This window comes from Lingula anatina, chromosome 2, assembly GCF_051362555.1.
Source record: "Lingula anatina isolate TDL-2025a chromosome 2, LinAna3.0, whole genome shotgun sequence".
In the NCBI taxonomy this organism is placed as follows: domain Eukaryota; kingdom Metazoa; phylum Brachiopoda; class Lingulata; order Lingulida; family Lingulidae; genus Lingula; species Lingula anatina.
In genome coordinates this window covers 15,755,857-15,783,256 of record NC_141768.1, presented here as the reverse complement: position 1 = coordinate 15,783,256, position 27,400 = coordinate 15,755,857, and the positions used below count along the sequence as shown (strand labels likewise).

The following is a 27,400-nucleotide window of genomic DNA, read 5'->3' as shown; positions in this document are numbered from 1 at the left end:
ACAATGTGCAGAATTGAATATCCCCATTATCACCAAGGCATGCCCTGTCCAAAACCACTGAGAAAATTACTGTCTATAAACCCGTTTTTCGAGTTTTGAATTTCTCATTTTTTACCATCACGAGAAAAATCCCCTAGTCCCAATTTTCGTTACGAGAGTTACTCAAAAACTAGAAAACAGAGCTAAAAAGGGTCTATGGATCGTAATTCTGTGGATAGGTTTTAGACATGGTAAACTTTTGTGATTAAGAAAAGAGGTCCAAATTTTCAACAAAATTAAATGTTCAGCCATAACAATGTGTGCCTTAAGCTAAGAGGTTTCTGAATGGATCTAATTTTAAGCAGTGGGCCTATAAATGAGAGGAAACCTCAATTAAGTAATGTCCGTAAGGTATCATCATTGTCGGCGAGCCTGTGTTCGCAAGTTTGACTTATGTGCGACCCCACTGTGTTTTGAGAATAACCCCGCCCAATATTGTTCATATGCAAACCAGTGAGTGACAACGTACACGTATATATAAGGGTCCGCGTTTAACCGGTTATCATTACTAACACGGGAAACCTTTCGAGCCGTTGACAAGTAAGTAGACGCATTAACATTAAAAGGTAAGAGAATTACATCTGAAAGAATAACGTTTATTGAAGAACCACTATTGTGTATTTTGCTAGTACAGTACTAGTACACGAAGAGAAACAAGATTTGGTCTGAAACGCAAAATGTTTACTCTTTAATTATTTCATAATTAAATAAAGCTAGTTTTTTAAATCATAGATCGAATATACTTCAATAACTTTTTTTTATTTTTTCTCTATCCAACAATAAAGAAGTAGAGAAGATGTCAACAAACATCCCAGGGTTTCTCTCCAAGTGTGTGCTGTTAGTTTTGCTGTGCCTTGTGTCTGGGTCCAGTCAAAACTACCATGAGTACTGTATTGTAGGAGCTGGGCCTGGTGGTCTACAACTTGGATATTTCCTCCAGACCAGCAACAGAGATTATGTCATCTTTGAAAGAAATAATGTATCAGGTAAATTATGTAAAACGATGTATCTTATAGTGGATTTTTATTATTGTGGATTCCTACTGTTTTCCCGTATCATTTGCGTTCGTGGTGCTTTATTTTTTATGGGTATTTTAGACCCCATTCCCATAGACGCCAACGGTCTGCTTAGATCAACCAAAATCTGACTCTGCAGAGACTCTCGCTGAATGTAATCAGCTTAACTGAATGACTCACATCCAATTATTTCTAACGTACCCGTACATTAAGCAGTTTTTTTATGTATTTTACTTAACGCCAGGAGACTGATTGCAGTCTGTGAGAGTCTCTGCAGAGTTGGATCTGTCAACGATGACCAATGGTCTCTATAGGAATGGGGCATTATACTCGATTTTCGTGCCAAGCTGAGTTTTCCTAGAGAAAAAAGTAATTTTCTACTATTCACAAACTGTTGCTCGACCCGTATATCCACTTGAATTGGATATTTTGTACCATTTTTAACGAAAAAAAAAACAGTTCTTATAATCTTGGACTAATAAAAAGTTTTTTTCACGCAACGTCGAACCTTCTAGTTCATGTTTAAAAGCTTTAGTTTTCTCTTCAAAATACATGTAAGAAGCAATGTGAGAGCATTTCAGCGGGGAATTGTGAAAATAAGTGAATGTTTTAGACATTCATTATTATTATCATTATTGCTGTGTTTTCTCTACCAAATACCAGATGAATGTGTGCAAAAAAAAAAAAAAAAAATCGCTGCACAGAACAGAGATGTGCACAGAATTAGCCATAGAAATAAATGTAGGCCTAAATATCAAGCGAAAAATCTTGTTAGTGGTCCTGGTAGAGTGTAATCGCGGTGACCGCCTATTTTGTTTCTGATTACTGTGTTTAAATGGATATGTCTTTTCATACGTATAGGAGTTATTATGTCACCTGACCCTGGTCCGTTACCGTGACTACCATTACCGCTTGCTATTCATCATCAGCTGTGACCAGCGGTCCCCATTGTTATTTAATTACACTGTTTGTCTGCTACAAGGTCCAGGGGTTACATTGATGATAAACGTTTTGATACATGTATGTGTATATGTATACACCAGGAGAAATATGAGGACATAATTTCTCGGCAGATTTCTGATATTGTATATTTTTGACAAGTCTGAAGGGATGGTGAGGCGTATCCATTACGACAAACAGAGTATAATTCGAAAAGTTATGAAACACTCGGTTTCAGTTTGCACTTATGATGCTGCTTATAAAACCACATTGGAATGGTACTTACGTCCTTTGGTCCTTTATCAGTTTCCTATGATAGCGAATCCTTTAGAGGTCATTCATTTTTATCATCATTTTCCCATGTCTACAAAGAGTACATCCCTCCTTTCAATGAATATAAGGTGAAAAGCGAAAAATGGTGACCTTTGACAGCAATTTGGATAATCATTTATTATTTTTATAATTTTCAAAAACTTTCAGAAGGTCATACCCCCCCCTCCCCCAGCAAACGGTTTGTAGACATGTGAAAATGATGTTAGGGATGGATGAATTTTTACCTCCGTCATGGAGGTTATGTTTTCTCCCCTGTTTGTCTATGTGTTTGTTTGTTTGTCATCAACATAACTCAAAAAGTTATGGACCGGTTTTGATGAAATTTTCAGGAACTTTTCAGGAAGTGGGCCAAGGAAGAAATGATTAGTTTTTGGTGGTGATCCGGATCAATAATCAATAATAATAAAAAATTGCTGTCCTCGCGGAGGTCTGCGCTCTCAGAGTGCTTTTCTAGTTTTGTTTTGACATACATCTGAATGCAGTGTTTATAAAATCGAATCCCGATTCCTTTTGCCTAACTTTAAGAAACACACAAAGTAAAGATGTTTACAGGACCCCTGAAATTAAAACAAACAAATAAACAAACAAACAAAAAACTCTGAGTAATCGGTTGTCATTCGTTTATACTTATTAGCGTTTAGTTTTTAAGTTAAGCATGCCTTTATTTTAAAACAGGTTCATTTTTTACGAAATATCCTCGGCACGACATGGTGATAAGCCTCAACAAAAGAAACACGGGGAGATCTAACAAGGAATATAACCTTCGCCACGACTGGAACTCGCTCATCAGCCACGACGAGAGCTTACAGGTGCGCCATTATTCCAAAGTGATGTTCCCACACAGAGAGGTGTTGGTAAAGTACTTGGGTGACTATCAGAGGAAACTGGGAATCAATGTTCAGTATAATGTGGATGTCCACAATATCAGGAAACACAGTGACACGGGGTTGTTTTCTATGGAGGATCAGCGCGGGAATGCATACAGTTGCAAGTAAGTTAATACTCTCTCCTAAGGTGTCATTTCCAACTTTATATCAGTTTAAAAGATTCCATGAATTTTATGTTTGCGAAACAGTAAACCTTTAATCTGATGATCTTATTTACAAAGATGCTGCTGAATTTCTTCATTATAAACTTCTAGTAGTTGGGTAGTGCGTTGTTCAGAGATTTAGTAAGGGAATGGTGCATATGTGGACATAAAACATGAATGATCTTTTAGCAAATATATATATATATTGTTTAGAGTTATTTGAATACCACATCAATACCAAATTGCAGGAATTTGATCATGGCAACGGGTATGCAGAAAGCGAACGTCCCCAAGTTTCCAGGATATGAACTAGCAGTCGGCTACGAAGACGTGTCGGTGGATCCAGACGATTTCGAAGGGAAGTCGGTTCTTATTCTTGGTGAGTACGGCCAAACAGTATTGTTCTTATTGCGCTTCTGCTTTTTAAAAGTTGATGGCAGTGTAGGAAAAGAAGTAAGTTATTTGTTTAGAATTAAAAACGGCCTTCCAGCTTCAATTTTAATTCTTATTGTTACCTTTGTTGCTGCTATTAACTTTTTGTCACCAAATCAGTCTCTCAGTGCAGGATTCTAACATTATTGCGGGTAACGGAAGTTATGATAAAACGATTTAAGTGAGAAGTAAATCTGATTGCAGTATTACGAAAGGACACCGAAATCATGCAAATTATATGATTAATTATCTTATTAAACAAGCTTATAGTTCCGTAAAAAAATAAAGTATCTTGATGATATCCCCATCTACATGATGAGTATTTAACTTTAGGTCGCGGCAATTCTGCCTTTGAAGTTGCTGAAAGGATCTATGGAGTAACCAATAATATTTTCATGTTGGGACGCTCACGAATTAGGTTGTCTTGGTCCACTCACTATGTTGGTGACCTCAGGTGAGGGTAATTTTTATTTTTTACATAAGATCCTTTTTAAAAACAGATTTTATCATGCCAATTTTGTCATCCACTTTTAACTAATTAGTTTTGAAATTGCCACTAAAATATAGCGCTCGTAATTTCAAGATTCATCATCATCATCATTCCTCTTCGTCCCGTGTGGGACATAAGGCCACCAATTCAAGATTGGACAACCAATTTTAAGATTGGACAACCATATTTTCTATTAACTTGAGTTATTAAATAATCAAAGGTATATACTACCCGTTTTCAAATTCTCTATGTCATATTTTTATGTCGAAATATTCTGCAAAGCTACTTACCTTTTCTATTCAGACCTTGAAACAACGAATCCCTCAAATATAGCTACCTGATGTTGGTATTTGTTTCTGAAATGTCGGGAATGAATCACAATTCTTTTTTAATTAAGTTATTCAAAGGTATTCAATAGCAGATTTTTGCGGCGAATACACTTTTCCTATTGAAAGTACATTTTTTTCTGTTCTATTCCTGTTTCATTAAATAATCAAGATCTTCATAAATCATGATAAATTTAAATATAAAAGCTCAGGAGGAAACATCGACATCAGGTACGCTTTAGATGAGACTGTTCACATTTGTTTTCACATACTTTCTTGAATATTTTCGCCACACAATAATCATCTGTATACAGCAAAATATTTGCTATTTTTATGATAAATGCAACCTTTATAGTAACTAATTTAAATTGATTTTATTCAAGAAATCAAAGAAATCTATACACTGTTTGAACAATCCAAACAGCTTGTGTATTAGAGAGAGCAAATGTTCTGATTCATCTGATGGTGTGATTTGGATCGTTCCCTGTTGAATATATCATGAATATCGATAACAACGTTGGATCATCGCTGCATTACATAATAGTCCAGCATTAGATTTCTTATTTTCTCTTAGAGCTGTGAACAATGGACTGCTGGACACATATCAGTTGAAAGCTCTGGATGCCATAATTGAAGCTCCTGCAGAAGAAGTAAACCTTCTAAAACAACCAGACGGGAAAATTCGTCTTGAATTAAGAGATAAACATACAGGATTCCAGAGTGATAACTTCATTCATAAAGGGGTTTTCGATACGGTGGTCCGATGTACTGGTTGGACTTTTGATAAAAACCCTTTTCACAAGTAAGTTGTGATTAGTTTTAAACACGTAAATGTTATCACCGTATGAAGCCGTTTAGTGTTTTTCAAAGAAGCATATGAATTAAATATCTGAAATCATCTCAATACTTAATGCTTTCTACGTTATATATATATATATATATATATATATATATATATATATATATATATATATATATATAATTCAACTCACCGAGTTCAAAACATAACATTGTCCAGTATCATGCCAACTACAATTTTGAGTCAATACTAGCCCTTTAAATGTAAAAACATAAGTAGCTATATTGATGCATCAGTTGATGAGATAAAATTATAATGGAGCAGATGGCAAACACTCTTGTACAGTATATATGTGCACTCTTGTGAAAAGATTGTAAAACTTTTTTTAAGTTCGACCATCCCAGAAATGGGAAGAGGGCGTAAGAAGAAGTATCCAAACACAGATAGCACATACGAGTCCACGAACATCCCTGGTCTGTTTTTTGCCGGCACCAACGCGCACTCTGTGGACTTCAGGAAGTCAGCTGGAGGCTTTATACATGGATTCAGATACACAGGTGAGGCAGATTAACTTTTAGGGCCTAATAAATTTAAACACTTACGGTAAAAACTAACCAACATGGGCTGTGGGGTAATATTTTTCTATATTTTAAATATTCATTGTTTCCAGCCAGAACGCTGTACCACTATCTAGAGCACCGCAACCATGGTGTTGAGTGGCCGTCTATAAAAGCACCCATCACAGAACTTTTGGATAGGATACTGAAGAGGATTAATGAAGCCTCTGGAATATACCAAATGTTTCAAGTTCTTGGAGACGTTATTTTACTTAAGAAGTAAGTACTTTTCAATTGATTTGCTTCTGGAATTGTTAACTTTTAGTTCTAGAGAATATAGATTTGGTAAATTGATAGACTACTAACCTACTTGTTAATCGTAGCATTTTGAAAAAAAATGTTTATAAGGTAATTGCACCAATAAAATTGGTAGGAAAGGTAGGTTTAGGGCCTACATCTCTGCTGTCGATGCTTGGAAAATATTATCCTGCAAAATAAACCATGAATACCCGGAAAACTTTTTTCATTTTAGTGGTGGCAAAGAATTTGAATACTTGGAAGAATACCCAATCAAATCTCTGCATAAACTAACCGAAGTGACCGGCAAGACCGCTGACCGTCTTCTTGTGGTGGTTCTTGAGTATGGAGCAAACTTCTCCGGGCCAGCTGCCGACGTGTTCAGAACAGATAGAGCATTAGGAGATCCAGCCACTGCTCACTTGTCAAACTTGTTGCACCCTGCACTTTATTTATATGAGAAGTTGCCTAGCGGTAGGTGTCATAATATATGGAGATGAAAAGTTAATGTAAAAAACAATTACGAGCACATAGACTAGTCATCCATTCTGACAAAACAATCATGCAATGTCGTAGGGCCTACAGTTTAAGTTAACGATTGGGGATTGTCTGTAATCATTCTTTCATGAAAAATTTTGTAACTTTTATAAACTATCCTATCATATCCCAATTTTGAAAATTAAAAAAACCAAATAAGATAAACAAAATAATGATTTAAAAGTTTAAAACTTCTATAACCCTACATATTTCAGAGGAAGATATGGCGACGATTCCAAAGCACTTGACCCTCCCTCGACCAGCAAGTCTATTCTATCTTATAGATGACGCATTCATTACATGGGATGCCCCATACAGCCACATTTTTGAACTGAGACGTTTCTTGGAAAAATGTATGGACACTGACATGAGGAAGTACTTTGCCAGTTCTTGTTTTACTCTGGCCATGACGCATCAGACAGTACCATTGATGTGCCAGGAGAAATATATGCAAGGTCAAGGTCTTGTTGGAACTGAGGCTCTCTTGAATAGGGTGCGCGGAATGCTTCTGTGATAACTTCAGTAACAAAATGCCAGTTTTGATCAAATGTTTCATCTTTAATTCAGAAAATATCTAATATATATTAATTGCACTTTGACATATATTCGTTGTTGATAAATGTAGAAATCCTTCATCCCATAACTGACAATGGGGAAATTTAGAACCTTGACACTTACAATTGTAATCAAAGATTGAAACTTAAAGGCTTAGCACACAATACTGTTTCTGAGGGGTATTTTTTCTGTATGGACCATAATAAAGGCTTTTAGAACTTTCTTAACATGATTTGAAATACTGTGGCATGTACTATTAAATAATAATAATAATAAACAAACATAACAATTTTAACTATCAACGTGATTTAAAAACATACATAAATTAGCATTTAATGGTTTTTAAAAAGTATATCAAATCAAATAACAGTCAATAAAAACATGCTGAACCCATTTACATCAAATGACTCATGTATGATACATCAAATAAGAATAATTGGAGTTAAAAAAGGAGTTGCTGCAATAAGCACATCACAATTATAAGACACAATACTGATAGATAAAGACATATCTTGATTAAACTTGTCCTGTACATGAAGGAACTGAAAGGGATTGCTTTTACTCAATCATCGAATATTCACAATATATCCTTGAAAAAATTAGCATTGCACATTATTAATGGGCATAAAATAAAAACATTTCAAACATGAAAGATTAACTTTCCAATTTAAACTGAGAACATTACTTCAGAAATACAACTAGATTATATACTCAAAGGATTCAAATGAACCTGATTGAACATGTTTCCTACAACAATGTTTTATCTTTATGAAGAAAATGGATCATAAAGTTCAGAAAAGTGAGCAAAGCTCATATCAGTTAATTTGTTCTGTGAGTGGCTCAATCTCAACATAAAAGCTGTCTTCCACTTAAACCAGGCCAGCATCCCTGGCCATACCATAAAACATAGACTTCTTGTTCATCAGAAGAGCACTGGGTGTGTCATACTCCTTCAGGGCACCACCATCCAAAACTAACACTCTGAAAAACAATTCAACAGTCTGTCAATAAGATAAAGTTCAAGAAGAAAAAAATTTGAATGATAAGATTGTGTCATAAAAAACAGACCTACAAAGGGATACAAGTGTCTGAAGTAAAAGGAACCTCTCTTACATACTGCCTTTTGCCCAGTGCCTCTGATAAACATCACTTTAAAATCCCTCGTAAATTTCGTTATTCAACAGTGACCCATTCCATGATGGTTTTAAGTCTTTAAAGCTCATATTTTAATATGTACCTATCATAATCCATGATTGTATTAAGTCTGTGAGCAATGGTGAGGACTGTGCACTCCTTGAATTCTGTTCTTATTGTGGATTGGATTAGATCATCTGTTTCCATGTCAACAGCAGCGGTGGCTTCATCTAAAACAAGGATCTTGGTCTTTCTCAGCAGAGCTCTGCCCAAGCACACTAGCTGCCTTTGGCCAACACTGCAATTAGAGAATGAACATTGCAATTCTTTCATCCAAATGTCTTCTACCTTTGTTGAGCTTTAAATATACTAAGCATTTATACTATGTACAACAAAAACAATTTCAGAGTTGTTTTAGACATAGTTGTTTATGACATGTAAAAATATGAAATTTTTTGGACAAATTCAAATGTTGAGTCAGATTGGAAATTAAAATATACAGAAAAAGAGGGGGGTATACAAAAATCCTGTACACAAACCACTGAAATGCCATCCCAATATAAGCTATTTCTACACAGCTAAGCCAGTACTCACTCTTGCATACTTCCCTTTTTCTCTAGACCTGTATTAAATTAAATTAATAAGATACCTTAAATTTTCTCCCCCTTCAGTACACTCATGTTCCAGTAATTGTGGCAGAGAGCTGACATAACCCTTTAAATGAGAATGCTCCAGCGCATTCCATATATCATTATCAGTGTACTGGTCAAATGGGTCAAGGTTCATTCTTAAGGTGCCTGAGAACAATACTGGGTCCTGAAGTGGACATAACAACATTAAAGGTCTGTCTATGCAACAAACTATACCACATGCCAATATAAAACAAATATCCCTTGTTGCAAAAAATTACATATAATGTTTTCGCAAAAAGTTTCAGTTATAAACCATTTATCATTTAAATGAAAGGATAAGTGTGCAATAAGATGGAAATAATGGGTAGATCTATCTATCTATCTTTCTGGTTTAAATGATTCCTTAACATATTGGTTTGAAATAAGCAACTTACAAAATACAAAAATAATTCCAAATTATAGCAATGGTGCAAATGTCGAGGGTTATTAGTTGCAATCCTTCTGTGAGCATATAAGATTTAAATACAGTCTACCTGTGGAATGATTGTGACTTTCTGTCTCAACTGATGCAATCCCAGGTCAGCAATGTTGATCCCATCTATCACAATGCTCCCTGCAGCAGCCTCAATTATTCTGAACAATGCCAGGGTTAGGGAAGACTTGCCAGCTCCTGTGCGGCCAACTATTCCTACCTGTAATAACAGGTTTAGCAAAAACAACTGGTAGCACCATGCGATACTGTATTAACTTTCTGCTTTTTTTCACTTTAAATTAAAAAACTGAAATATTTTTAAATGATGTATTCAATCAATGAACAATTTATTTTTTTGTATAAATAATGATAAAATTAATTGAGGTTATTGTTGGAAATGTAAACATTAAAATTGGATTAAAAATGTAAAAGCACGCACGCACGCACGCACACACACACACACACACACACACACAGAGTTAAGCATACCTTTTCTCCGGGATGCACCTCACAATTAATATCCCTAAGCACCAGGTCCAGACCAGGCCTGTACCTCAAACTGAACTGGTTGAACACCACTTTACCCTGCTGGGGCCACTCAGGGGGTGGGCGGTTGTGGTTAAGGTCCCAGGGGGCCTGTAATACAACACATTCAACTGTACATTTTCAGGACAGACTTCAGAAACAGAAAAAATTATATTTCAAATGATAGTAAACCAGATGACCCACCTCACTGTCCAGTTCAGAGTACTCCTTTATCCTCTCTACTGCCACAATTTGGGTCTCAAAGTCACAGCTCATCCTCACCATGTAGTTCAGGGAGGCTGTCACCTGTAGGGGGATGTACATGTGTAAAATAATGCTTTTTAAATTAAATTTGTGGAGAGACTAGTGCAATACTGAATTTTTTTTCTTTTCTTTTTGGTACTTGACAAATGGAAATTATGTGGGTGTTCTGCAGATTTTCCCTTTCCAAGTTGATCACAAAGATAAATGATAATTGATGTATCTGAAAATAAAGACTTTTAAACTAGCAAAACAGGTGAGGTTGTAGAGAGTTTTATATATATTTTCCACACAAATACTGCCAAATACTTAAATTATCAACTATCTGAAGATAGTCTTAAACTCTGAGGACAAGGAGTAGAGTGCTTACCTGTAGAGCAAAAGACACAGAGAGGCCCACTTCCCCTGATGTGATCCCTGCATCACTCTCTCTGGCAATAACAGCAAATAGAGATGCAAACAACACTATAAATGAACCAATGGTCTCCAAGCCAACCCCCAGCCACCTACAGGGAAAGAGATCAGGTGAAAAGAGTTTAACTTGCTTCAAACATCCTCGTCCAAAATTACTCTCCTGCACTGAAGCACATATGTGTGCACTCTTCGGTTTTTCAAACATCATTCTATATGCAAAACAAACAAACAAACAAACAAACAAACAAACATTAAAAAAAACCCCCACGGATTGAACATTAAACAATGCAATCAATATGTGTCAAATATGTGTCTCAAAAACATCATTTTCGGTTTCATGATTTTCTCAGGCACCTGGACAGCTACAAACATGCCTTTAATGTCATAATAACACTTGAACAAAGTACTGCAAAAGGGGTTTGAGGTTTTTACTTTAGGGACTTTCTGTTGATTTTACCTATAAAAAAGTAATTTTTAGCCCTGTTGGAGTACATTCCTCACCATCAAATGGATCCCCTTGATTACCGCCTTGAGCTTGGGAAAAAGAAAAGTCATACTGAACAAGATCAGGTGAATAAGAGCACCACCAGCCTTCTGGAGCAACCTCCTCTTACCCTGACCTTGCTGTGTGTGACTTTTTCTTACCTATTAGAAGTGATATATGGGAACCATGCCATCTGGTTTTCATCCACCATTCTGTCCGTGGTCTGTATAAATCTCTCCTGCTGTCTGAAGGCTCTGATAGAGCTTGCTCCAACTATTGTCTCACCAAAGTGGGAATATATAGGGGACCTCTTAAGTGAATCAATTCTTTGCAGTTGTCTAACTGTTGCAACATAAAACCTCTGCAACATATTAACAATATTAAAACATACACATCTTTGTCATACATTTATTGTTATCAATATCAGATATATGCACAGATAATAATTATAAAATAAATGGGACAGCTTCGATCATAAGGTAGAGCTAAAATGAAAATCTTTAATATCTTAGAAATTATACAGTACTAATATGTTGGATTTACAAAGTGGCTAAAATTTTTAATTATCAAAGTCAAAATGATATGAAGAGGGAAGTCTTTAAGATCACTTGAAAATATTGGTCAAAGAAAAATAAATTTCTCAAACCATCAAAGAAACCAAAATTTAAAAACTACAAACATATTTATATATATATATATGTATATATACAAAAACCCTACCTGCACAAAATAGTACAATATTCCCAGTGGTACGATGACCACTATGAACAAAGGTGTACTGTAAGTGATGACCACCAGAGTTGAGATGACACTGGCCAGAGTGGCCAGGAATATCCTCATGGTCATTGGAATAGTAATGTCCACTGTGTCCATGTCCTTGGAGAAACGATTCACAATCCGACCTAAACACAAATGGAAAAACTATGACTTATCTGATTGCTTAACCAAAGTCATTCTGCCATGTGGCTATAGAAAAAAATCACATCTTGTCACACTTGATTATGCCTTTATAAAACATTTCAGATTACAAATACTTTGAGTTCCTGACTAGATGGAGTATATTGTATCTTAACTCAGCCAAGCAGTTGATTCTTATAAAGGATTTGTGTGACGGGCTTACCAAATTCATGGGCACACAACACACTTTGTCAAATTTGGAGGTCATACCTACCTAGAGGTGTGGTATCAAAGAAAGCCATGGGTGTCTTCATAATACACTTGAGTATTCCACTGTGGAGGATATCAGAGGCACATATACAACCAGTGGCAATGGATAGAGACTCGATCAGGACAAACAAAGCTGGAAAAAAATTAAGTGGTGCAGAATCTGCACGGCTGTTTCATTGTCTTTTGAATATATACGAGATTGTGGGATTCAATCATCATAGACCCAACAAGGCTCCCTTTCATCAGGGTTCCATTCAAGAGGAGAATGTGATAATCCTAAACATCATATGACTTTTTGAATCTTTAACTACACTGGGAGTACCCGGTATTCTTTTTGTTGGTTTTACTGAAACTGCTTTTGCCCTCACCCCTTCTACCTATGTGTTCGTGTACCTGGGATTTGTTCAACCTACCTTGTCCTCCACCTAATGCTCCATACACCCCCAGTCTTAGGTCAGTCAGAGCCCTATCCTGAGTATTGTTAATGACTTGGTCATTACTCCATATGTTTAGCCATATATTGGAGCCAATCATGCAACCCACAAATCCTATGTAACTGAACACAGTGGTGAAGAATGCCACCATGCCCAGAGCCTTCATGTAGGCAACAATTACAGCAAAGCTCACCTGGGAAAAGATGATGAGAAAAATCAGTTTCAATGGTGATTTATCAGCTAATAATACGTCCTTATCAATTATATAAAAATACAAAATATTGTACAGTAGGTCTTACAATATTCCCCCTAAGACAATTCCTCTGTGATCCTGCCTACTGCTTTATTTTAACTACACGACTGTTTAAACACAGTTCTAGTACACTGTCCATTTTAATTAGTATGCAACATGCTTTAGGTGTTACTGATTTGTTCTGTTAGATAAAATAGCATACAGTAGTCTCTGTCAGACACTGATTCCACATAGTTACTTTTTCAAAAAAAAAAAAAAAAAAAAAAAAAAAAATTGCATACAAATAGTGCATTATCCACAGCATTACAAAATAGTGAAGACTGTTGTGAATGAATGGTACTCACAGTTCCAGTTTCTGCAAATTCATCCTGAATTAGTTTCACTCCTACTTTGGATTCCCTCTTAATGTGAAGAGACTCCTCTACAGATTTACTCCTTGATGTGGTCCTGGCCCTGCTGATGTAGAGAATAATAACATGTGAATTTTTGGCCACAAACATTATAAATTCACCTAAAGTTGCTAATGGATATATGGATTATGCAGGTTACATTTTACTTAAAGAATAAAAAATATACAGAAGCAGAGAAGCCATTTTTGCTCTTTATGCATTAAAATAAATTAAAAATTTTTGGTTTGAAAAGGAGAAAAAAATAAGATAAAAAGAATAAAGTTACATATGTCATTCACACAAATAACAAACCTAGTCTACCCTTTCAATTCATTGCTCCCTTACCTCTTTTTTCGTCCTGATGAGGTGAAAGGCGATTTTCCTCGTTCTAATTCACTATCTCCACCACTCTCTTCTCCTGACAGGATGGATATCTGGCGCCTTAGCTGAGCCTTCATTTCACTAGCTAAAACAGTACAAACAGAGCCATATGCTGTAATATCATTCAACATTCATATAAAGCACATTTATCTTCAAATTATCCAATCATTAAAATGAAAATTATTACTTTAAAGTAAAAATTAAAGTTATTTTTTAATAATTCAAACCATGACAATGAACAAGTTATTTTTTTATCAAAAAAAGTTTTTTTTGATGGTAAACGTTACTTGCTACTACTAAACCTAGAAAAGATTTCTATGAGATCGGCTCAAGTGAAATGCATGAAACATACTACTCAGTTTGTGCCAAATAGTGTCAAAAGATGGTTTTAAAAAAGAACCCAAAACATATCTTTAAAAAATTATTATTATTATTATTATTATCAGTAATATCCAATGTTCAAACAAGGCAGCAAAGCTGTCAAATGTACAGACAAAGAACAGAAAATAAAGATGCAAATAAGTGAAAAATTAAATTTTCACAAAAAACTGTTAAATTGCCAGAAAAATTTACCAAACAGACTGCGTTGCCTATTGAAGCTGTATGTTAGACCCATGTTTCTTTCCTGTAAGTTTGAGAACAGTAAGTGACATGATTTCCCTTAAATGGTCATCATAGGAGCAGTGCCCAAAATAGGGGTTTCTTCAAATTTTGATGCAACATTACATAATGTTTAACAGCATAATGACAATCAAATGTTATTAATAAAATATTAGTAACATGGACATTCAGAAAATGTGACAAGCAAAAGTCTTCAAGATCATGGAACTTTAAAGTCACACCTTGAAAATGCCAATATGTGAAAAATTAAATTTTCACAAAAAACTGTTTAACTGCCAAAAAAAAATAAATAAATAAATAAATAAATAAAAATACCAAACAGACTGCATTGCCTACTGAAGCTGTATTTTAGTCCCATGTTTCTTTCCTGTAAGTTTGAGAACAGTAAGTGACATGATTTTCCTTAAATGGTCATCATGGAAGCAGTGCCCAAAATAGGGGTTTCTTCAAATTTTGATGCAATATTACATAATGTTTAACAGCTTAATGACCATCAATTTTTAATTATAAAATATTTGTTTCACAGATATTCAGAAAATGTGACTAGCAAGGTCTTCAGGCCCATGGAACTTCAAAGTCACGCCTTGAAAATGCCAAAATGTAAACAAGACAGCACTGTTCTGAAATGGGTTTATTTCCATTTTTAACACTTTTTTAACATAAAACAAAATAAACATTTTACTGCCATTTTACATGACCAACTAAGAAAATTGATGAGATGGGAAAAGTATCAATAGAACAGTGTTAAATGTCCAATTTCCTCCATTCTGAGATTCTGAACATAGTGGATGATTGAATCTGACAAACTGCAATGATATGAGTTTATTTCCATTTTTGACACTTTATTACACAATACATGATAACAAGTTTACCATGTTTTTTACATAATCAACTAACAATGTTGTAAAGATGCAGGAAATATCAAACAAACACTTTTAGGCATCTTATTAGTTAAATAATGAGACTGTTAACATGCCTAATAATTGAATCTGAGGAAATGTGAAAAACAGTATAACTTCTAAAATAATGGCCCGATTATGCTGATTTTCGAACTCAACCTGCGTTTTAGTAAGATTGACCACTCCTGTGAGTATAATTACAATTGGCCAATCCGTTTTTCTTATATTGTGTTATCAGTGTTGTATTTATATTGAAAATAGTGAAAAAAAAGCATAAATTCCCTAAAAATGGCCCAAGCATGCTGATTTTCGAACTTGACCTGCATATTATGAATATTCATCAGTTCTGTAAGTTTCAAGTCAAAAGGTAAAATGGTTTTCCACTTATCGTGTTATCGGTGCTGCATATATGCTGAAAAAAGTGAACAAACAGCATAAATACCCTAAAAGTGACCCGATCATGCTGATTTTCGAACTTGACCTGCGTATTATGAATATTCATCAGTTCTGTAAGTTTCAAGTCAAAAGGTAAAATGGTTTTCCACTTATCGTGTTATCGGTGCTGCATATATGCTGAAAAAAGTGAAAAAACAGCATAAATTCCATAAAAGTGACCCGATCATGCTGATTTTCGAACTTGACCTGCGTATTATGAATATTCATCAGTTCTGCAAGTTTCAAGTCAAAAGGTAAAATGGTTTTCCACTTATCGTGTTATCGGTAAAAGTGCACGGCGACGACGGCACCGACGGCGACGACAGACGCAGATGATGGCTATATGTACAGACACATCTGTGTCTGTACATAAAAACTTATACATCATTAGCTCTAGAAAATTAAAACTTGGAGAGGCTCATAATACTATGAAATGACCATAAATAAAATATACTGGCCTAAAGATTTGTGCCTTTGTGACTTTAATAAATAGCATTATATCTTGTAAATATAGTAGATTTTACCTTTTCTAATGTCAAACTAATGTCAAATTAAAAACTCACTTTCTTCATCATCTTCACTTTCCGATGATTCTTCTTCTGCATTAAGATAAGTCTTAATGAACTCAGAAAAGGCGCCATTATGACTCAGCAATTCTTGATATGTACCAATCTCGGAGATCTCTCCACTAGACAGTACTATGATTTTGTCCACTTTAGGCAGGCAGCTAATACTGTTGGTGCATAGTATTCTGGTCTGAAGTGTCATATGAACATAATATTGAATTCCATGGGGCTAGTCTGCTCTACGTTCAAAGATGATAATGCACAAATTAAATAAGTGCAGGTGACCTCCAGGTCAACTTTTCAATTGGAGGTTTAATTCTGAATATATTATAATATACTGCACACAATATCAATAATTCAAATTTAAACCACACATGCATCTCTATTCAACATAACGTCTAAAGAGCGATAAACAAGTATCACAGCTCTTCTCAATAGCAGCAGTAAAATATAGAACCAAGCGAGCAAAAAAAGAAAAAAAAAAAGAAAACTGACAATATGTCTACCTTAGATTTCAGCATTCCCTGAGGTCCTATCACTTCATTAAAGATGTGCTTGCCAACATGGCTGTCCACAGCACTGAGAGGGTCGTCTAGAAGGTAGACATCACAGTCCTGGTAAACAGCTCTGGCCACACTGACACGCTGTTTCTGACCTCCACTCAAGTTGATACCCTGGAAATATTAACAGTTACAAAGATGAGGAGAGAAAGTGTATGAGTCTTTAACTGCAACTAACTAAAATTTGAAAAAAAAATAGAAATAAGAAAAATAAAAAATTGCAAATTTAAAAGAAGTTTTAAAAAATCTGTGCCAAAATTAAAAAAAAAAATACAATATGAATGAATATACTTTTTACAAGTTTATCAAATCAATCTAACCTTCTCTCCAATCTCTGTCTGATCCCCTCCTGGTAAAATTTTCAGGTCAGGTTCTAGGGCACAGCTGCTGAGACATTTTTTATACAGTGTTTCATTTAACTTTTTTCCAAATAGGATGTTATTTTTAACTGTCTGGTTCTGAATCCAGGCTTGCTGAGCCACATATGCCACTGAACCCTGGGGTATACATAGTAAAACACATGTGATGTATAAACTCTGTCTTAACCAAATTCATCAAAGCAGCTTTGGTAAGGTACAATCACTTTAGACTAAAGAATATATCAAATGAATAAAAAAAACTTAATTTTTAAAATATTATCTAAAAAATTCAACAAATTAATTTTATTACATGATATGTCCCTGCCTCATTTTATTGTGTGGAGAAAATAGAGCCATCATTCTTAACCAAAAACACCTTGACTTGTCCAAGTATCATTATTTTGAATAATATTACCTTCACATTAACAGTGCCCTGAAGCCTGTCCATTTCTCCCATGATAGCTTCTATGAGCGAGGACTTCCCACTTCCCACCTGTCCTACCACAGCCACCAGGCTGCCAGGGTCTACGTGAATATCAATACTGGAACATGGACAGTAGTTTAATCAGTATCCATATGTATATTACAATATCCATTTTATCCAAACATCTTAATTATTACAAAATATGAATATATAACTAGGGATACCCAAATCCCACTACTAATTGTACTTCAGAAAATACAAAGACTCAAATAGATTTGCTGTCTGTTTTGAGTAAGCAAACTGACAATATTCTTAGGAATCATCATATTAAACAGTGTTGAATATTTTTACAAATATGTTCTCAGCAATAAATACAATCTTTTAATAAATTAAAAAGACAGAGTTGCTTATCAACATATATGACTCACTTTCTGAGGATAGGAACTTCCTTTTTGCCCCAAGCAAATGAGGCATTGTCCACTGACACTGCATGCTCTTAAATAAACAATAAAAAAAATACAAAAATAAAAAATACATACAAGATAAGGGTGCTAACAAACATACAAAGAATATAATTTCATGTAACTTTGTTTAGAAAATAAATAAAGAAAAAGAGCATCATAGGCCAAAGGTCATATAATTATTTAAAGGTTTCAGTACTTTGCAACTGTAGATTTCTGCTGCTATGATAATTTACACTTGACAAACACATTGGGAGATTGCAATATTTGTTAACAAACCTCTGATGTTTGATCTTTCAACTGAATTTGGATCCACTTCATCCTCTTTCAAAAACCTTCCGATTCTTGCAACGGAAACAACAGCCTACAATTAAGTTAAGTTTTTCTGCATCAATTTAACAAAAAGCTACAATAAATTGCCATTAATTATAACATATAACTTATGTCAGATTGTGATGGCTAAAGCAACAACACATAAAGACACTGGTCACATTGTGTCAAAAATAAAAAGGAACTTATATTTCAATTGTCAGACGTTATTATACAATATAAAATAATGAGAGAGAGAGAGAGAGAGAGAGAGAGAGAGAGAGAGAGAGAGAGAGAGAGAGAGAGAGAGAGAGAGAGAGAGAGAGTAGAACTATGGTTAAAATTTAAAAAATATAGCTGACAGCTTATTTTTGAATGAAAATTATAAAAATTTACCTGGACAGTGAAGACAATGGTCTGTGGCAGTATGGACAAAGGATAGTTTAAGATGGCAAACAGGTTAAGAGATACAAATGCGGTGTTGGCATCCAGAATGTTCCCTGGGTCGGACAGGACAAAAGTTGCAAAACTGGCTAATGCAACCTGGAACAACCAAGACACACCAAAGTTACACTCATATTTTTTTTTCTTCAATATACCCCACCAAAGTACAGTATACATATACATATATCCTGGGAAAAATACTTTGCATTTTTGAACTTATATTACTATATTGAGGAAATGGAAGGAATGCTATGGGAGCTTTTGAATCAAATCTAATAAGCAATAGCATGTTAATGTGAATGCAATTTCATTGAATTGTAGTAGATAATCTTTCATATTTTAGAATGTGAAGTTTAGGAGGTTTTTTTTTCTAATACAATCCATACAATATAGTAACCTACAGACAGCCCAGTTCAAGGCTGTAGTATTTTCCAATTTTTGAACAGCTTGAACTCTGTGTGTGTGTGTGTGTGTGTGTGTGTCTGTGTGTGTGTGTGTGTGTGTGTGCGTGCACGTGTTATTGCGTGTGTTGCATTAATGATCAAAAGTAAGTCACAATACTCCACTTACTGCACACGGCAGCTTTTCTTACCAGGTATGGGGCACAAAACCAGCTAATAGATGCGCTTGCATTAAGGTATGCAGCCTTTTTCAAAACTTTCAATTCTTTGTTACGTATTTCTTCAATTTTTCTCTGAAATGACGGCTCCCAAGCATACATTTTGAGCACCTAGAAAATAAGGAATGGAAAATTCAGCTATACATATACACAGGAGTATTGAAGGATGTCTTTGCTATTCACCTAACCTTCTTTCCTCCATAATTTAAGATTGAAGAATCCTTTCAATTTCAAATCTTATGTGCATGTCTTTTGGAGGAAATAAGAAACCAAATATATGCCCTATAAGGATTCCAAGCCTTGAAATTCAGCAAAGCAATACAAAAAATGAGTTTACATGTTATTAATCATATTGTTCTATTCAGTGTACTCACCTTCATGCCATTCAATACTTCACTCATAATCTTAAGTCTTGTATCTTTGTACTTCATCTGAGCTACCTGGATTTTAAAAATGAAAAATTGCAATTATTATTGAATTGCAACTAAAAAGCAAACCAAATTTTCTCATACCATGTTTGCATGAAAGATTTTCTCTAAAGTTGAATCATTCTTTTGAATAATTGTTAAAAACTAAATACTTCAATAAAAGCACAAAAAGGTTGCTTTTGTCCGAGACAGTACAGCAGACAGACTTTAAATAAAATATGAACCCATGACCTTATCATTGACAAATAAATAAATAAATAAATAAATAAATAAATAAATAAATAAATAAATAATAACAACTGAAGGCCTGTATTAAAGATGAATTACATGACAAACATACCTGAAGCAATCTGATCTTGGTAGCTAAAAAGCCATTCACTGGTACAAGCAGTACCATAACAGCTAACCCAGCCAGAGAAGAGGGCCCAAGGATATACCACAGGAACACCAGGGCAATAGCTATGGTGAGAGGAGACACCCAGAGCATGTGTAGGTATGCTGGGACATCTTGCATTTTCTGGGCATCCACGGACATCAAATTCACAATCTCACCTACTGTGGTATTCTTTCTGGCTCCATTGCTCAGTTTCAGGGACTGCAGGTTGAGAAGTGGTGAAATTTTCAAGTAGAAAAGTCTTTATAGGCTTTATGAGATATATATATATATATATGCATTGCTTTGAAAGTTTGATAATGCAAGGGTGGAAGTAAGAATCTCAAGCCACTTGAAGATTTTAGTAAAGTACAACAGTGCTTGCTATTTATGAACAATGCAACATGCTATATAGCATAAGGACCATGGAAATGAAACAAAGAGGCAAACAAAACACAACATTAAGCACATTTAACACACCAGCACAACTAACACATTCAAATGCCTAACATGCTGACACAACTAGCACATTTATATACCTAACACAGTAACATTATGATTGACTAAGTGGTTCACCTAATATTACAACCCATCTTTCTTACATGTACTACCCGGTACAAAGCTGGGGACAGCAAGAAGGTCACAACAATAAGACATCAACAATATATTTATCTTTTCATATTTTCTGCTGTAGCTATTTTATTATTGAATATTTCTAAAGAGTACTCAGTTTTTCTATAATATCAAATGGGCTACCTTTCTATAGACTGCAGCTATAATGGCTGACCTTGTCCTGAGTCCTGTGCGAAAACATGAGTCCCAGTACTGTTGCATGATCAACGTACGAAGCAAGCTCGTGACAAACATTAAAACACCATAGAGGTAGCCCCGCCAAACAAATGGATCATTACTTTCGATAAAGGTAATGAGAGAACTGAAAAAAGATAAGCATGAACATGTGCCACAAATTCATGCAAACATGTTAGTGCAGTAGCCTAAGTAATTGCTGTAAGCCAAGTATTTTTAATAATTAAGCCAAGTGACATCTAAAGAATTAATGCATACTGAATGTATTACAAGAACACTTTAAGAAAAGTGATAGTCTCCCAAAGCAACATGCACCATAATAAACATAAAAGCAAAGGTATTGACGTCCTTTTGTGACAAATGACATGTAGTTCAATAAATTACAACAAGTGAGAATTATTGAAATAAAAATCTTTTCCAAACTGAAAAAGAACTTAATAGACTGCTAGACTATACAATACACTCACAAATTTTAACTTCAGGACAGACAAATGCAACGACAATAAATTAATATTAAAACCTTTCAACAATTTCACATCAACACAAAGGTTTTATCTATCAGAAACACAAAAAGAATTCTTATCTTTCTTGAACATGTGATTTTAATGTAAGAATGTCTTAACCTATGGGTTCAACTGGTATAATAACTTACTCGAGAAGCAGCGGGTTCACAAATGTCAAAACAGTATATATGAGATTCATGAAGCCACCATATGCAAAATATGCGCCAAATGTTCTAACCAGAGCCTTGGTCAGACTGGGTTGACTGCTTGAACTAGATTGTGAGTATCCTGCCACAGGCTCAGTGCGTTCTCCTGCCCAACCATAGGTGGCGTCATCATCATCTGGTATCCTGAGAGACGTTCCACTGGCAGTGTATTTGTATACAGGGGTTCTGGAAATCAGGTTGTAAAGGTCCTTACTGATTCAAGTATGTTCATACATTTCAATTTAATTCTTTTCTTAATTTAAAAAGTGCAACTTTCCAATGAATGACCTTATACCATTCGCATTAACTTGCCATTAATTAAAACACTTTTGAAGAAGTATTTATAAAGAGTAATACAAGTCAATACTCATGTGACTTAAAGAAGACATTTTATTTAAAAAAACACCATTTTAAAAAATGACATTTCAAAGACACTTAATATTTATAATCCTAGAATCATACTTACCGTAGTATTTTCATCATTTCTTTATTCCACTCTCTTATGAACCTTGGGACAATCACAGCACAAGATTCTTCTGGTAATAACTTGGTAAGATCCTTAAATTCCAATGGACGTCTATAGCCTGTGATAACAAGTCTGAAATCAAAAGATTAAATTATGCATGCTGCTATCTTTTTATATATTATCTACTGGCCGGCACGTGAGTTTAATCAAAGCCTTTCAAATTATGTTTAAAAGAGATGTGATTTTATTGAGTTGAAAATGGCTTATCTTGTTGTAGAACCTTTGAATGAGTTATTACAAGTAGCATTTCAAATATTGACAATCCTAAACCATAAGCATAAAACAAGTTCAAAAACTAGGACAGTATCATAAAAGATTGAGTATGTGTGAACTACTTGTTCTTGATACTGATAACAAATTTTAGTGACAACAAGAATATCTTTTGTTTGAAGATATAGCATGACACAGCAATAAAATTGGGGTTTTCAAGGATAAAGAACCATTTTCACATTTTCAATAGACATCTAGTATACAGCTTCATAACGGCAGTGTTGAAAGGCTTAAGACCTTTCCCACTAGTTCCACAAGTTAACTGTTGATCTATTATGCAACTATCTTGTTATAATTTTCTTACTTTGTTATCCATCCAAATGTAAGCCTCATAAGGAATGATGATCTAAGTTCAGGACATGGTTTCTAAAAAAATAAATATAAAAGATGCCTTAATTACAAAAACTTTCAATGACTGATTAACCTAAATGTTAAGCAGATGTAAATTTTTGTAGAATGTTTAAAGAAAAAAGTAGTTTTGATGCTCATTTTCATATTTCATTCAGCTCAATTTCCACCTTTTTAGTATGACAAAACATGGAATAAAAAAAGCCATTCAACATACTCTATTTTCATTTGAGTCTTCTTTGTCCGTTTTTTTGTCAGACAATAGTGGCTGTCGCTCTGGAGATATTAATCTGGAATGTGGAAGAGCTGAAGTGTCTGCCCACAAGTGGAGAATAAACTCCAGGACAACAAATGTGAAGTAGATGAAAAATGTCACCGTTCTGAACACACTCACCCCTTCCTGAAAATAATGGGTTCAAAATATAATAAGCAAATCCTTCGTTTTTTTTCTGCTTTTGTCAATTCAATTTAAATCTTCATGCTACTTTTCAAATTAATAATTCTTAACACAGATTACTAATAAGTTAATTAAGTTATGTGTGCCAAATTATAAAAAAAGCTATCTTCAATAAAGGGTACATTCAGATCACTTTATTAATGAATTACTTACACTGGTACTAAGGCAGGTTAAATATTAAACATACCACTTGTTGGAGCTGGATAATCTTGGATCTAAATGACACAATTCCAGTAAGAAGTAAAAGAAACCAAAACAAGAACAAAACACCTGATGACAATATTCCTTTCCTGAATTCATAGCTGATCAGAAAAGCTGACAAAGCCTAAAAGATTAAAAAGAGAAATGCCGGAGATGAAAGAAACTTGAAAGACCTCTTTTAAGGCCTGAGATAATATTAGCATCACATAACTATCATATCTAATCTTATGAGAAAGTAAATGATCAATTTTAAATGAGTAGTATACAAATGCTTATAGCCACGAATATATGACAGCATTCAAATTCAAATATCATACTAGCTGGGTTGGTCCAACTCTGCGGGAGTATTCCTGCCAAAGTGCTGCAAGAGGTTATTAGCTTCTGAGTTAGCTTGGCTTAATTACTCCTTAGCTGCTCGAGGAGGTATGTCAGACAATTAAGCTGACCCCACTGATTGCACTTAGAGAGAACCCCCCACAGAGTTAGACCTGCCCAACTGATATGATATGATATCTGAATCTGAATGTGCCCTATGTCTCCTTAAAACATCAATTACTTTTAATGAGAAAATGTAAATCACACTTAAACATTGCATTTATAGGTGGATTTTATAGTGTTGTGTCTTGTCAAGTCTTAGATTTAAAGTGAATACATATTTCAGAAACACCAACATACAAATATAAATCCAATGTCAAACTTTTGAGGAGGTGAACTTACAAATGTGATAAAATATATACTTGGTGCTACGAAGTACACATGTGGTGGATGCGACGATGTTTCACCAACTGTCTTGAAAAAATCCATCAAGACTACAAAGCATAGCAAGATAGACAGGACCTGAAAATAAACAAAACAAAAAATCCATCAAGACTACAAAGCATAGCAAGATAGACAGGACCTGAAAATAAACAAAACAAAAAGATGAAATAGCATAACTACACGTGCATACTTCTGTGTTACATTTTAACACACCATTATTAGGAATCATTATTATTATCATTTCATTATTATCATTTAAGTATGTTAATTGCCATCAAATTAAAAACAGCTACTTTTATATTACTTTGACTCATGTTTCCATCAAAAATACACTTTATGAGGTACATAACAGAACTGCATAATGGTTTGAATTTATAAATGTGTCTTTCACTTACCAGCTTAGTAAGATTGAGTTTTCCTGCATGAGAACACTTGTTGACAACTGGTTTTCCTTTCAGAGAAGGGATGTAGAACAGTGAACACAGCCATAAGAATCCACACGGAACCCACACAAATACTGTGTCCTGGAAGCACTGGGTGAAATCTGGATTATTGGTGTTCACCGTGAGATTGTATCTCTGAAAAACAAAAGAGAGAAGATCATGCTATATTCCACTACTTAAATTTTTTGTTGTTATTTATTTTAATACTGGGGTATATAAAATCTAAATCCCCTTAAGCTTGTTCACACCTACTGGTACTGCTTGATTCTGCAAATGCTTACATACTGTACAATCATCTACTGTATGGTTTACATGTAATCAAGTCAGCACAAATACACTGTCCTCAAATTATTTTCAAACAGCTAATCGGTAAGTGAAAGTAGATTTCTCGAAGTATTCACTTTTAAATTAGCAAGCACAAAAAACTCCCCAATCAGGGTGTACTAAATAAGCACTTACCCAAAATGCAGAGTACTGGTTTTGACTCCCACAGAATTGGTCCCAGTAAATATCCTCCATGGTCCCAGACACAGTGCTGTGCCAGTGGCTCACGCTTATATCAATAAAGCTCAGGTGAAAAACCAGGGTAGAACATACACACTCAAACGCTTTAGCCCCCCTCTCAACCAAACTCAAACTCTTCTCGAATGTATGCGAACAAGGCAACGGAAAAGTGTATGTAACATATCAACATGAAGACGGCCAGACCAAAGAGAATAACTTCATCCCAATGAGTTATGTGACCGGACTGTAGAACCGGTACTCCTACTTGATAGCAAAGGTTCAAAGTCATATTGTCATTATTGATTAACGATAACGGCGTGAACAAGAAGACGTCCCAGTTTTGTTATGCCTCAACGGGGCCGGCAGGTCATCTGGCAGGGGGCTGGCTTTTTCTTCCTCAAAAGTTTTCTGGAACAAGTAAAATCGTGCAGTTTCAGTATCAGTGCAATCTAGATTATTGTATAATAACATGTATTATCACAGTACAGATTAATTACACTGTCCATTCAAGAAAGAAATGTTGCTGAACCCCAGCTGGCCTCTTCGCCGGATGTTGTGTTCTCACAGGCACCTGCGCGTTGACCTATTTTTGTTAACTATTTATAGTAACAGCAGCACGTGCTTCAAGTTCGCAAAATCCACATGCACCAGTGCCGATAAATCCCTCGTTTATTCAGGCCAAATCAGATAAAAGGCACATTTCCAGGCCTGTATTATGACAGCGTCAAAAGGGGTGGAGGTGGGGGAGGGTACTTTTTCTGAGCAGTAGACTTTTTCACACCCTTAAACCCAACTAGAGAAATGGGACCGAACCTACGGTTTATGTACCGGGTAGTAGACAAAAAGGATTTAACATGACATTATGTCAAGGACTTTTTGTTGGAACTCCTTGGTTATGTTGAATCCTAGACTAGTGGTACGTACTGTGGGCTATTTAATGCCGTTAGACCCACTTTGATCGACTAATTAAAGACCCTAAAAACCAAAGAGAACGAATTTGGCATAACATACAAGTCCACAATTTTAAAAAAACCGATCCAAATATGTTAATTAATTTTTAAAGATTTTATCAGTTTTTTAAAAAACAAAATTTCAACATGTACGCCATAGAATACAATAAACTAGACCCTAATAAGGTTTCTACTGTATACTATACTAAATCATGTTTGAATCAGAACGGACTTTTCTGAGTAGCACAGGTAAGGCCTACTTGACCCTCAGTTTAGTGTTTCAGATGTATTAAATAACTTTGCATTTTGCCAACTATCTTGGATATTTCAACTTTGAAATGCCGCATATGTACCTATGCATTCAACTTTTTTAAATTAGTTTTTACAGTTATTATTTAATATAAAAATGCACATACTTGTGATCAAAACAAAATCTCTTGTTTATTTTACATGAAAATATGCAAAAACTATGATAAAAATTATCATTGAAATACTAGCCCCAACAGCCCGTAAAACATAAGCTAATTAATATTAGGGTATTTTTTATTAATTTCTTCCCCTTTCCTTTATTAATCTCTACTTTCATAAACTGCATGGACTCTTATAAATAAAATGCAGCAGTCTTGGGCCGTATCGCTTTTTAGATTAAAAATCTTCCCTAGATGAAATATTATATTATGTCAATTACTTCCACTTCGGCCAAGGTACATGTGAAGCGTGGGCGGAATGCGATAATGTTGCCTTCATTTGCCACATTTTTTACTTCACGTTTCGCTGTAAATCATGGATCTTGTCTTGATTATGGCCGAACTAGATCTGTCATATCACTAGGACTTCTAATTGCTACGGTCCAATAAAACGGCAATTCCCTGGTGTCAAATAGGTCTACAATGTGTAGCATTAAATTTATTTTGGTTTGCCAGACTTACATGATAATCTGTGAGATTATTGTTCGATTCGTTTAAGTAAATCAATTTTTTGGGTGTGTGGCGGTACACAGTCATATAAATGCACGCTAGATTAACGGTTCCT

General features: G+C 34.9%; 2 protein-coding genes across 4 annotated transcripts; one reads left to right on the top strand and one right to left on the bottom strand.

The window, feature by feature from the left end:
* The first annotated feature begins 394 nt into the window (after positions 1–394).
* On the top strand, positions 395–7,582 carry LOC106157448 (FAD-dependent oxidoreductase domain-containing protein 2). 2 transcript variants are annotated; one of them, XM_013533102.3, is made up of 10 exons: positions 395–579; positions 825–1,025; positions 3,003–3,318; positions 3,606–3,736; positions 4,123–4,243; positions 5,180–5,407; positions 5,795–5,961; positions 6,075–6,240; positions 6,494–6,732; positions 7,011–7,582. In XM_013533102.3, exons 2-10 carry the CDS (start codon positions 836–838, stop codon positions 7,307–7,309), a joined length of 1,857 nt encoding a protein of 618 aa, XP_013388556.2. In that variant the 5' UTR covers positions 395–579; positions 825–835; the 3' UTR covers positions 7,310–7,582. The 2 variants fall into 2 exon arrangements, with proteins under 2 accessions (XP_013388556.2, XP_013388557.2); XM_013533103.3 differs by having other exon boundaries at positions 463–605.
* Positions 7,330–25,983, bottom strand: LOC106157419 (multidrug resistance-associated protein 1). 2 transcript variants are annotated; one of them, XM_087005812.1, is made up of 33 exons: positions 25,948–25,969; positions 25,374–25,826; positions 24,867–25,049; positions 24,430–24,549; positions 23,699–23,836; positions 23,272–23,454; positions 23,011–23,072; positions 22,377–22,508; positions 21,854–22,096; positions 21,151–21,328; positions 20,362–20,616; positions 19,968–20,033; positions 19,567–19,704; positions 18,927–19,073; positions 18,501–18,585; positions 18,189–18,255; positions 17,752–17,878; positions 17,298–17,474; positions 16,924–17,091; positions 16,415–16,607; positions 13,861–13,981; positions 13,471–13,582; positions 12,853–13,066; positions 12,444–12,572; positions 11,993–12,174; positions 11,434–11,633; positions 10,745–10,880; positions 10,318–10,419; positions 10,078–10,224; positions 9,650–9,808; positions 9,134–9,300; positions 8,588–8,782; positions 7,330–8,331 (listed from the first exon to the last, which is right to left on the bottom strand). In XM_087005812.1, the coding sequence occupies exons 2-33, from the start codon at positions 25,431–25,433 to the stop codon at positions 8,220–8,222; spliced, it is 4,698 nt and encodes a 1,565-aa protein (XP_086861938.1). In that variant the 5' UTR covers positions 25,434–25,826; positions 25,948–25,969; the 3' UTR covers positions 7,330–8,219. The 2 variants fall into 2 exon arrangements, with proteins under 2 accessions (XP_086861938.1, XP_086861939.1); XM_087005813.1 differs by having other exon boundaries at positions 13,471–13,579; positions 25,374–25,983.
* Positions 25,984–27,400: the final 1,417 nt, after the last annotated feature.

Excerpts from the sequence above, each read along its gene's own strand:
- LOC106157448 (XM_013533102.3), top strand. The coding sequence starts at position 836 with ATGTCAACAAACATCCCAGGGTTTCTCTCCAAGTGTGTGCTGTTAGTT. Across the intron at positions 1,026-3,002 it reads TGAAAGAAATAATGTATCAG|GTTCATTTTTTACGAAATAT; the intron begins GTAAATTATGTA and ends ATTTTAAAACAG. Across the intron at positions 3,319-3,605 it reads GGGAATGCATACAGTTGCAA|GAATTTGATCATGGCAACGG; the intron begins GTAAGTTAATAC and ends ACCAAATTGCAG.
- LOC106157419 (XM_087005812.1), bottom strand. The coding sequence starts at position 25,433 with ATGGAGGATATTTACTGGGACCAATTCTGTGGGAGTCAAAACCAGTAC. Across the intron at positions 24,550-24,866 it reads AACTCAATCTTACTAAGCTG|GTCCTGTCTATCTTGCTATG; the intron begins GTAAGTGAAAGA and ends GTTTATTTTCAG. Across the intron at positions 22,509-23,010 it reads ACATTTGGATGGATAACAAA|ACTTGTTATCACAGGCTATA; the intron begins GTAAGAAAATTA and ends TTTTGATTTCAG.